At 35.1% G+C, this 12327-nt stretch overlaps 1 protein-coding gene across 5 annotated transcripts; it reads left to right on the top strand.

Moving 5' to 3' along the window:
• Positions 1–5251: 5251 nt before the first annotated feature.
• Positions 5252–10641, top strand: gje1a (gap junction protein epsilon 1a). 5 transcript variants are annotated; one of them, XM_015339123.2, is made up of 5 exons: positions 5263–5313; positions 5600–5683; positions 6244–6409; positions 6966–7148; positions 8229–10641. In XM_015339123.2, exons 3-5 carry the CDS (start codon positions 6371–6373, stop codon positions 8622–8624), a joined length of 618 nt encoding a protein of 205 aa, XP_015194609.1. In that variant the 5' UTR covers positions 5263–5313; positions 5600–5683; positions 6244–6370; the 3' UTR covers positions 8625–10641. The 5 variants fall into 5 exon arrangements, with proteins under 5 accessions (XP_015194610.1, XP_015194609.1, XP_015194612.1 ...); XM_015339124.2 differs by lacking the exons at positions 5600–5683; positions 6244–6409 and adding an exon at positions 5457–5549 and having other exon boundaries at positions 5252–5313; XM_015339126.2 differs by lacking the exons at positions 5600–5683; positions 6244–6409 and having other exon boundaries at positions 5273–5545.
• The last annotated feature ends 1686 nt before the right edge of the window (positions 10642–12327 follow it).

The raw sequence follows: 12327 nt of genomic DNA, 5'->3' as shown, positions 1-12327 counted from the left end.
TCAGAAAGGAACTAGTTGCCAAGAAAGTGTGCAATACCCCCAACTGCACATAGCCCTCACTCATTTGCAGTGTTGGCGTACAGCTACAGTTTCTACTGTGCAAGAGTTACTGGGAGTTCGATAACCAGAATATTTTACCCCTACAGTATGTGCCAGAAAGAACTCATTATATCTCATAATATTTCATCTTTGTATAGAGTTTGATAATAATATTAAACTGTAGTTTGCATCTGTTGCCAAACCACACACATTTCCCGGCCATGTCACTGCTCTGCTCTAGAATTGTTGTAACTTGCAACTGAAACACTGGGGGGGTTGACTCAGGTACAATGACACCTATGAAAAATCTCTTAGTAAAAGCATTCATTCTCCTGAGAGGGTAGCACACAACAGCATAAACGACCTTTTAATGAAACAAACAATGTTTATCACATGGGCTAGTTTAAAAAACTCCATTGGTCACAAAATATTCATGAAACTGACAAAACCTAAAGGGCAAGATTGTACACCAAAGGGAATTTTAAAAATTTAAACAGGTCTGATAAATTGAAATCACAATGCACTTTTTTTTAAATCTTGAAAAACATGAACTCCTCCCCCTGATAAAAGCAAGCTAATTAATACAATTTTCAGTACTTATGAGAAATAAATTCCCACAGAGACAGGTATGTTTACAGTATTAAAATAAAGTTTTAAAATAAACGTTAAAATTCAATTATGTCAATACATTAAATCATATATATTAAATCAGTATATTGATTTTCACAGGCCCCATATTTATAATGACACTCTTACAATACCAAAGAAGTCACAAATCTAATTAATTTTAACAAATGCATGAAGTACAGCATCAAATTTAAAAATGTTCAAACTATCTAAAGGTAATGAATTTCTGAATGTCTCTTATTGTGTCCCAAGGGTCACATCTCTATTATAGTGTAGTATAGCTACATATGACCTAGTGAAGACAATTCGTATCCCATGCAAACAAGTTCAGTCTATGATATGCAGCCTGATATGGGTCTGATGAATTTAAAATAGTCTTTCATCAAACCTGACTGGTGGGGTATTTTGTCTTGAAGTTTCCCACCAGGGATTTTGTCATTAACATTTCATCATACTAATATGGAACACACTAATTACAAATGAGGTGCAATTAAATCATTCTCACTTACCACTAGAAAGATGGATAATTAAATATAGAATAAGAGTTTTCATTTTTAATCAGAATATTTGTCTTGAAGGTGAAAACTAAATATGCAACGGTAGTAGAGAGGAGCATGTACATTTAAAACTGCTGAATATGCAATCGTAATGAACTTTATTTTTAGCACTTTGCATATAAAAACAACAACTCTAAATCCTCTCTCTCTTTATATATTTGTTTAGAATAAGTAAATACAGAGAAATATGAAAAAGGTAAAAAAACGGCTAGTCCTTAATGACTTCTTCATTTGAAGTAATCTGAAGATAAAAGAAGAAGCTATTTCCAGTGCTAGCATGAATACAACATCTAGAGAATTCAGTTATTTATATATATATAATTTGAACAACAGTGAACAGGAATCCATTTTTTTTTCAAGGAGAATAATAGATAGTGCCTGGTCAACAGGAGAGCTGTTTTTAAAGATCAGTGCTTTGACAAGCTATTCAAGGGAACTTTGTCATCAGTTTCTGTCAAAAGCTGCAATTGAAGGCAAAGTTTTCAGAATTATGAATAACCATAGTTATATATAAAAATGTTGAGACTATTTGTCACCCAAATATTTTTTCTATCTTTTCTAAGGACTGATGAAAGTGAGCTAGGAAATCAGGAGTAAAAATTACATAAACTAAGTATGCATTTTCTAATTGCAACAAATTCTGTCCCACCTAAATACAGTACCTATTACTGGAAGGAACTGAGTGTCAGCAACAATTAGTAATTTGCAAATATAATAAAGTTTTCTCAATTGATAAATTAGTTAAATTATACAATTTGTGATGTTGGCACTTTACAGACCTTTTAAAAATGTTCACTGTTGAAAAATGCTGACAATTGCCTTTACTGCTTAAGAATTTTCAAGTTAATTGTGACACATGCTCTTTTTCCTAACTTCCTTCCCAGTGAAAAGACTATTAAATAACTAAGAAATCTTAGTCAAGCCCAAGTTTATGATGGTGTAATTGATTTTGGTTGACTACAGATATATTCATCATAAAAACATCAATGATCTTCACTGTGAGAAACTGAAACTGAAGTACTGATAGTAATGAGACTTGACTACTTCATGCAAACATTCATCAATACTTTTTGAAGCTTCTAACACATTTTGTGAAAGAACACTTTTAGTATTGCAAACGTGTAAAAAGCTAGCTGTCAGAATAATTGAAAGACTCTTTATTGAGGTTAAGCTGTGTAGCTCATAGCGTTCCCTGAGGTTTTCTAACTCCAGTATAAAACGTGGTATTTGATTTTTGTAAGCATTCAGAGCCTATTAAAGGAGAGGAGATTTTAAGCCATTCAATTAAATGCTGATTTTGAATATGCTCATAACAATAGATTTATATAATTAATTTAAAATACTGTAATGAACGGTTGACAAACAGGTTGTGTGGGCCAGTTGCAGCACGGCGATGGCACTACCCTCTACTCCCCTTTGTATAACAGGGATGTTGGCTGCCCAGGTTAGTGAAGGTCTTCTCTAGCTCAGCCGGCAATACCTCAGCTGAGCAATGCAGGAAACCTGGGTTTGATCCTGAGGGGAGAAACCCCCAAGAACCACAATTTGCTACAATATCTAAAGATAATATGTATAACAATGATACTTCCATATTTGATTCATTCTTCAAATATTCTTACTTGTTTCTTGCTTTACTGAGAATCCTTCAATTGTATTTATTTTGTTATGTAATGTTTTAAGCAAGAGGAGGCCATTCAGCCCACATACTGTAGCCTGTTTAATTGCTAGTAGCCAACAGATGCATGCATACAATCTTGCAATTCAAGTGTGGCAGCTTCAGCAACATAGATTGGTAGCCTGTTACATTATCCCACAGCCTTTTTGTGAATGAGTGCCTCCGGTTCTTAGTTTTAAATGCACTAGCTGTCATGGTCGACATCCCCCCTAGAGGGCACTCCACTACTCTCTTCTTCCTAGCTCCTTGTGATTGTTAATGTCCTCCCAGTGTGTCTCGTTTGTTTCTCTATTTAATCCTAGCACCTCCAATGGCCAGGCTTAAGTATTAGCATATGGATGTCCTGAGGCCTGCCTAGCACCATGGCCTGAGGGCATAGGCCTCATCCCCAACATCTCCCGCATCCCGAGCCATTGTCGTGTCTTTGTTTCCCCTTCCTGGGGATTTTAACCTCACGTTGTTGCTGGATGGATTACTCGGATTGGACCCCTGTACTATGCCCTGACTCTTCTATGGACTCCCTTTTTGGATTGGATACCTGTGTCTCTCCTCCTGTTCCCTGTCTCACGAACCGTCCCTGTTTCTGCATGAATAAATCCCTGCTTGTTTGCACCTACAGTAAGTACATTTCCTTTTACTCTGACTCTACCACTCCCATAGGGTCCTATTACAAGCCCATGATGGAGTGTGGGAGTAAACCGTGACACTAGTTATGTTATTGAAGCCGACATCCTGGCTTCTTCGAGAAATTATTGTACTGGAGTACAGTAGGTGTTAACTACCAGTTGGGAAAGATAGGCAGAATGGCTTCTTCTCATTAATGACCTCTTTCTATTCTTAAATATTTTTTTAATGAGATGAAAAAAAAATGAGATGAATAAATATACCTTTTCTGATAAACTGTAAAAACTGTGAAAAAGAAAATAGAGTGCTACTGTGTTGTTGCTGTTTTTTTACCCACTGTCATCCTCAATCCTGCCTTTACAACCATCTACTGTATATGCCATACTGTATACTGTATCTAACACTATGGATTTAGAATGTTTTATTATGAGCATGACCCACATAGAGTTTATTATAGTGCTACACTATCCTTGCCTCTTTGGAACAGTGTGACTGCATTCATTTCCATCACTTTTGTTTAGAAGGATCTGCAGTTCCAACAATATCATAACTGTATGCTAGTGTGGTAGAATTACCTGTTCCTTTGTTTTTTTCCCCTAAGTTCTCCTTATGACTTTATTCCCCATGTTTTTTCTGTTACTTTTTCTGATTTCAATATTCCTGGATTTCTTTGTGAATGACAATCTGGAATGCCATTTATACAGCAGGGCATTTACTGGAGCAATGTAAGGATAGTATTGTACATTGCTCAAGGGTATAACAGCAGTGTCCTACAGTGGATTTAAATCCACAGCCCTTTGGTGTAGTGTCCATATCTCTAACAGCTACTAACAGCCACAATCCAAACATTCAAACACTGCTGCATGTGTGTAATACTCCTGTTAAATTAGAATAATGAATATACTTAATATTTATACATTTCATTCATAAGAAAAGACAATTGGGAGAAAAAGAGCAATGCAAATAAAAATAGATTAGGATAGAAAGAGGAATAAGTTAGATTAATTAAAACATAAGAACATGCTGTAAGTTTAAAATGAGAGCCTTCTTGGTAGTTAGTAGCTTATCGGTCAGAAGATCTCATCCAGACAGTTCTTGTAAGAAAACAGAGCATCTACTTTAACAACATGACTAGGAAGCCTGTTCCATGTTTATAACCCTTAACATAACAAAGAAGAATTGTTTAATATTACTTTTTTCCCATCAAAGCACAACGCTATTCCATATGTGATATAATGATTTTACATATCAAGCACTTCAATTTTTTTTTTGTGGGAGATATTTAACAAACTTCCCTGCTGTGTTTCCTTTAAGAATTGTAATATATCTTCGTGTAGTTAAAATTTCAACCAGTCTATTTCAATCAGTTTATTTATGTAAATGTGTCCAAATAGGTTTGACATACAGTACAGTACAACGTAAATCCATGCATACAGAAAATGGACACACTTGTAGTGTATAAGTACTGTATACAAGTATACAAGAGGAAATCTACTGTATGAGGGAAAATGACCTTGAAGTGGAAAAGCGAAAACGCACAGGCAACTTAGAAGGGTTCTGAACGAACACAGTCTATTATACAATGTTTATATGTGTCTGGGACAAGATTCAGAATACATTTACAAGAGAATGTATATAGTGTTTTCTTTTACAAAGTGTACACCCATGGCCCGTGTAACACCGCCGCAGCTTTAGTGTTTTGATCAGCCCAGTAGGAGGCGAGGCGTTTGAGTTGGGTGGACCACGTGACCCTCCGACTGGACGCTTGCGGCACTTGTTAACTTTTTTTAGGTAATGAGTGCTAATGTTTATAACTCTCCAAACATATAATGCCAGATCCGGCTCATGCCCTGCTTGTTGGTTTATTCTTTTCTCTTGAATACCGTTACGAGTTAAGTAAAAGAAGCGCATCCATCATGGTGCTCTCCCACCAGGTCTCTCCACCGGAGTTCAAGTGTGGTATGAGGACGGCACCAGCCTGTGATTAAATGGGGGGCACAAACAACTCTCCGCCTGGATTACGGTTGGTGTGTGGACTTAATTTTAATACAAGTTTTAAATGGATGTTTTTTTGCAGTGTATCAGTGGCTCGTGGATTCCAGGGGCGGAGAATACAGCGACAACTTCGTGAATGAGCTTCCACAAGTACTTGCATTGCAGGGTGTGTAAATATTTTCCTCAGAGGGAGGGGTGACTTTTGACAGTTCTTATTTTCAAACGCGTTTTGATAACAGTCAATGATGATACAGTCTGTTAAAAATGTAAATACGTTTTGGTTCAATTATCTATATTCCATTTTTTAATGTGGTTGAATATGTTGGCTTCCTTGCAGTTTATATTTAAAAACGACTATTTTAAAGAATATTTAATAGGCGTCAGTGTTAAAATGAAGAAACCTAGTCAACTCGTTATGCTTTAAACATACTTTTGAAAACTAAAGTGTTATCTAATATTTAGGTATTTTAAAAACGTGTTTTAACGTACTTGTACTGCACGTGTTTTGTATAATATGAAAATTTAAGTGGTGGGATTGTATTTGTTGCGTGTTTTCTCGCTTTCCATTGTGTTGTACGAGAGATGTTTTTTCGCTGACACAGTTCAATAGGGATTATGGGCAAATCACATGTCCTGTGCTTTTGTTTTTGCTTTTTTGTTGTCTTTTTGTACTGAGTGAGTAAATCAATTAAGGCACCCCTGATAAAGAGAAATATGCATTGACAGGGGCTTTCTACAGCAAAAGGTCATTAGGAGCTACAGAATTAGAACTGGAGTTTGCCTGATGCCAGCAGATTGGCAATGAAGGACACGCGCTTCAATACAATTGTAATAGGAGAACAGCTGTCAAGTCATGTCTTTAAACTACATCAAGAACTTTTATGAAGGATGTGTGAGTATGCAATTATACTAAAAAGGAAAAAAGGGTTGATTGTGTTGACCATAAGAAGTGTACAGAGATGGATGAATCTCCAAAAGCAGTGTAAGAAATATGCAGAGAATGAACTGAGTTTTTGAGCCATTGGTTTTTGAAAGGTGGCAAATAGCCCCTTAATTCATGGGACTTGTCAGGATTGTATTGCTGAGATATTAATTTGTAGTATTTTAAAGGCAATGTTTGAATTGTGGCTTTTAGACCTTGGAGGTCTTTTAAATTTACTCATTTAGTAGCAATGTCGTAATAGTAGAACATAGCAAAAATACTGGTTTACACAATATTTCAAGCACAACATCTTAATTTTATTGCATCAAGATTGCTTCTTAATATCCAAGTAATTATACCACTAAACATTTCAGGAGGTATATGCTGGAAAAAAAGCTTGTCAAGTTTTATTAAAGGTTTTTCGGTAAAAGAATGGGTGCCTCATGACTGCAGTTATTAGGAAGCATTGTTTTGCTGTTCTTTTTATCTGCCTTGAAAGCTTACTTAATTTCTCTTTCTGTTTTAGCTCAGGCCTCCAACAGTGATTGGTCAGTTTCACACACTGTTCTTTGGATCTGTGCGCATGTTCTTTCTTGGGGTCCTGGGCTTTGCAGTTTATGGCAATGAAGCCTTGCACTTCAGCTGTGATCCAGACAAGAGAGAGTTAAACCTCTACTGTTATAACCAGTTCAGGCCAATAACACCTCAGGTAAATCAGGTACCGTGCTTCAATACAGTCAAAGGCAACACATTGCACAATAATACGCAAGCAAGGAGAATGTGTAATAATATTGGTAAATAATTGTGATTTCTATAAAACATTGGCAGATTCTGCAAAAATACAATTTTAATATTCATTAAGGTAACATTACTCAGTCCTCTGCCACCATCTGTCCACATGTACATAAGAAATTTTACAAGCTAGCAGAGACTATTTTGTCCATCTAGTCCATTTGGTGGTTAGCAGTTAGTTGATCCAAGGATGTCATCGAGCCATTTCTTGTAAGATACCAGGGTATCAGCTTCAGAAAATACTGTGTGGCTGAGTACCTTGCTCAGCATTCCTTAAAACCTTTTGCATAGAGGGTATACGTATCTGTATTTGTTCGTACAGCTGTATTACCTTGGAATGATCATCCTTTCAATTAATAGTGGGAACTACAGTTGCATTCACAATGGATTTATGGGTATGAATATTAATTAGCTACATGTCCAATTATAACACTTCACGAGACAGAGCTTTGTATGCACAAGAATTTATAAAACAATTTGGCTCGTTTCTGATGTGTTGTGATTAGATAAGGTGCTAAGTAGTATAAATACCTGCAATGTATTGTACATAAAAAGATTGTATACAGAAAATTCAGGTTTGTTAAGTTTTAACTTTAAGTTTAATTTAAATATGTCTGTTTTACCATTTTATTTAACATAGATCTGTACCCTGTATAATGTTAAGTGTATCCAAGGTTATATACTGAATATACATTAGATTATTGAGCATGTTATATGATTGTATTCATGTTATGATTTATGATGCTGGAAAAAATACAGATTTTTCATATTTAGAAATATAACATTGAAGATTTTATTTATTCTGTTTTTTTAATAATTTATAATTTCCTATGTCTGTATGTTTTGAGTAGTTTTACACTGAAGCAAACAACTACAAAGAAAATATTGGATGTCTACAATTTCAAGTTGAGCTGTGTTAGGCAATGTTAATTAACATGTTCTTGTTCTTCTAAGTAATTCTCCAAAGATGTAAGCAGAAATTCTTTCTTTTTTTCAGGTTTTCTGGGCTTTACAGCTGGTGACTGTTTTGGTTCCTGGAGCTATTTTCCATCTTTATGCTGCCTGTAAAAATATCGACCAGGAAGAAATTCTTCAACAACCCATCTACACTGTTTTTTACATCATTTCTGTCCTGCTAAGAATTATTCTGGAGGTCATAGCATTTTGGCTTCAGAGCCACCTTTTTGGCTTTGAGGTGCACCCTCTTTACATGTGTGATGCCAGTGCTCTGGAGAAAAAGTTTAACGTTACCAAGTGTATGGTGCCTGAACACTTTGAAAAGACCATCTTCCTCAGTGCCATGTACACCTTTACTGTCATCACGGTGGTGCTCTGTGTTGCAGAGATTTTTGAGATCCTCTGTAGAAGACTGGGTTATTTTGCCAGTCAGTGACCTGAATTTTATTTGCTACGGAGCTACAGGTCGGAGTACAGTATAAATACTCTTTTTGTGCTTTTTATCAAGTCTAATCCAGGCTTTTACATGGAAACAAAGGCCTCGAGCTACATACTGTACAGTACCTCTGCTTTTTTTCAGTTGGGAGTTGACATAGAAAGGCATTTCATGTGTTCATTGCTGCAATCGCGATTTTCAAAAGAACCCAGTGTAGTTTTCTTTTTTTCTGAAAACATAAGTTTTTTATTGTAAAGTGTTGGTAGGTTTTAGTTTTTCAAACATTATGTTTTTATTTTATTTTTTAAATTAAGAAAAATTGCAAGCTTAAAAGGTCAGAGGTGGACATGATTTTACATGAAATTATAAATTTTATTAGAGAGAACTGTCAATCCTACACCTGTGTCTTTTCCATAAGTAAAATGGGTTTTATAGAACGGAATAGCACTGATTGTTTCCCAGGTCTTTGTTTTAAAAGCAAGACCATGTACAGTATAATAACAGATCCCATCACTATTTCGTGTGCTTCATATAAATAACAATGTCATTACTTCAATAAGGTTATGTATTTCAAGATCAGAAAATGCGAAATAAAGCATTTGCATTTAAGAGCAGGTCCATTAAAAATATATACTTTAACATAATTTTCACAATTCATGCGTTGGGAATACCTTGAAGGCTTACAAGTAGTACAAGTAGATTTACAAGTGAAGAAAATACACTATTTTGGAAATAAAAGGAAAGGCTTAAAAAGCCTAAAGAACTGAGGATATCCTGATCGATTTTTATGACTTTAATATATTCTGTATTTTAAAAAATACAAAAAGCTATGTCTTTGGTGGTCTTTGGTGGTATAACGTTTTCATAGCCTACTGATTTGCAGTATTTTTGGTTGATGTTGAGCGAGGAAAAAAAGATGGTTATTTGTTAGACAGCCAAAAACAAAATGTAAATTATTAAAAAGATCTTATAGACAGTCAGTATCTGCATAGCTCGCAAATTATACTGTGTAGCTATCAGTATGCTTCGTGATTGGTCATTTCAAGCTCTGTCTTTGAGAATAAAAGCCTAGATAGTTTTCAAAATCCTGTGGAACATCTTTTTTACTTTTCCAAAGCAGTTAAATACAGAAGATAGCCATGCTATCAGAGATAGATTACAGAGGGAAAGCAACATATTTTAAATTGTGTTTTACCTTGTAATATACCCCTAGTGTCTTGGGTTAAGACCTATCTAAGAAGGGCTGCTCAAAGTGTGACTTGGAGTTTTGACTGTTCTATGAACCTTTTTCCTTATCCTTCCCAGAGTCTATAGTAACCAAAGTGTGTTTTGATTCAATCCCTGAGTCACATTTTATACAACAATGCTTACCTCTTTTATTTTGTTTCTTGGCATCTGTAAGCTATTATCAAACATCCATCCAACTTTTGTTTTGTTTGCAGGTAAATGTATCATCTCAGGTACAATATAGGATTCCATGTACTGGATATCAATGCCAGCATGTTAATGTCTATCCCTTTATAATTTCAAAATTAAGTATTGCAGCAAGTCATGGAGTAACCTGTTGACATTAGCAGATATGTTACATGATTAGGGTAATTTCTTCTAAAATAATTTATTGTAAATTATTAATTAATAATGTGTTTGGATTTTTGTTGTACTAGTGCTACTGTTAGTCTGAGTTTTTTAGCTGAAATACATTGTCAGGTGAGTCCTTGGACGTAGAATACTGGTCATTAAAATGGATGTCATTCAGTTATCCATGTCATAGTAATAATAATCCCCTAAATTATATTGTTTTGTGTAATTTGGTTGCTCATGCGGTCAAAAATAAAAAGTGGCAAACCCCATGATCACCTTGTTGGTTCAGCTGATTTGTGTAATGTAGTTATTAAAAGCTAAACCCTACCAGCGAATAGTTTCTTCATCCTGCTCTTCAGTAACATTAATTTTTCAAATGTCTTTAGATGTCTGAATATTACAAAAATAAAACTATTTCTTACAATGCTATGCTAATGTTTTGTGCAGGTCTTTTAATGTTCTAACTGCTGTATCAAAGTTTCCAGGGTTTCTGTGAGAATCTGGATGGAGAATAATTACTGACTGGAAACTGGTGTTAATAATATCCATTCTAATAATTTATCTCTGAAGTGGAATATCATTAGGATTCATTAGGAAACTTAATAAAAGAGAGCTACACTACATGAATGATCGAAAATCATTGGTTTACTCCTTGCTAAGATGTGAATGATTGAGGAATTGTCATTAAAATTTGTGAAATATTTTATTTTTAAGTGATGCTTGCGTAATACATGTTGAATTGTGGACTAACCACAAATCTGGTTGATATCCACTTAAGACTTTACAGATTATGAAACTATTGAATGAAGGCACTTTAATATATGCATTATACTGTTCTTTTGAATATTGTTTATAACAGAGGTATCCCTAACTGTATTTGATTACAACATGGACTACAGTGTACCTTCAATGAGAAATAGAAACAACATATCTTCTTTTATATCTTGTCCAATATAAAATACAATACAAGGTCTTTTGTAAAGATACGTGGAGATCACTTGGAATGAGAAATTAGTGTCAGTTTCAGAACAGAATCCACTGGAAGTCACCCTGAATTCATACATGTGCAATATGGTTAAATTGAAATGAGGCTTTCTCTGTTTTACTTTGCCAACACCTTTTTGACAGTTATAAGAGAGGAAGACATAATAAGGACTCATTAAATTAATCAGGGTAAGCGCCAAGGAAAGTCATGGATTGTATTATACAGAAAAACCACATTGTGTAGAATTACAGATAAAGATAAATTCCACACTGAAAAGTAGATACACAAAGATACACAACATTTCAGATGTTGAGCCTTCTCCAAGTGTGAGGTTGAGAGAAGAGTGTAACAGAGATACAAAGCACAGGAGAACAAAGCAGGTGAAAATAGGCGCACGGGTGATGCAGAATGTCCAAAAAGAAGGGAATTCTGGAGGAGAGATGTGAAAACCTGAAAATTGGATGGTGAAGCTTTAATAAGAAATGAGTCTTTCATTGATTGAAGAGGGAAGGTGTGATCAAAGTTAAAGGATAATCTTGGCTTCTAATGTTTTCAGGAATGTGAGTCCTGAAATGAGGTACTGCTACCTGCATTGACAAATAACTACAGCAATTTCTTTTCATTTACTTTTCAGCATTGAATTAACATTAACTTGTTCCTTTGCAGCCAATGCATGCTGACACAGCTCCCTACTCAAATCTTTGTAGAGCTGTCAGTCTGCCAGATATTCAACTGCTGTTATTGAAAGATGATCTATTAAAGATAAGTAATATTTCCGTCACTGACAGATATTGGAATTCCATATATGGCTGTAGTAACCTTAAGAACATAACAAAGTACAGTACAACAGATTTCTAGTAACTGATCTGAGGATCTCGTCCATCTATATTTTGAATGATCTGATGCAGTCAGCTTAATCCAGATCAACTACATTTTGTGCAAAGAACTGCTTTCTGCTGTTGTTCCTGGATCCACTTAAGTGCTGCCAGAGAAGTCTTGCATAAAGCTAAATAAGGCTAAATTAAAGAGTGCATTGTAAAACTGGTAAGTCACTAATCTTTTAATTATTTCATATAGTTAATAAGACAAAGTCGAAAGTCCGTCAAAAACAAAATGACAAGTGAAGACGATACAACC

Source organism: Lepisosteus oculatus, chromosome 2 (assembly GCF_040954835.1).
Source record: "Lepisosteus oculatus isolate fLepOcu1 chromosome 2, fLepOcu1.hap2, whole genome shotgun sequence".
Taxonomy (NCBI): Eukaryota; Metazoa; Chordata; class Actinopteri; order Semionotiformes; family Lepisosteidae; genus Lepisosteus; species Lepisosteus oculatus.
Note: the sequence above shows the minus strand (reverse complement) of the source record. Positions and strands in the feature narration are given on the sequence as shown.

Coding starts and splice junctions, on each gene's coding strand:
- gje1a (XM_015339124.2), top strand. CDS start 5,511: ATGGGGGGCACAAACAACTCTCCGCCTGGATTACGGTTG. Junction 5,550..6,965: donor CTCCGCCTGGATTACGGTTG/GTGTGTGGACTT, acceptor TTTCTGTTTTAG/CTCAGGCCTCCAACAGTGAT. Junction 7,149..8,228: donor TCAGGCCAATAACACCTCAG/GTAAATCAGGTA, acceptor TCTTTTTTTCAG/GTTTTCTGGGCTTTACAGCT.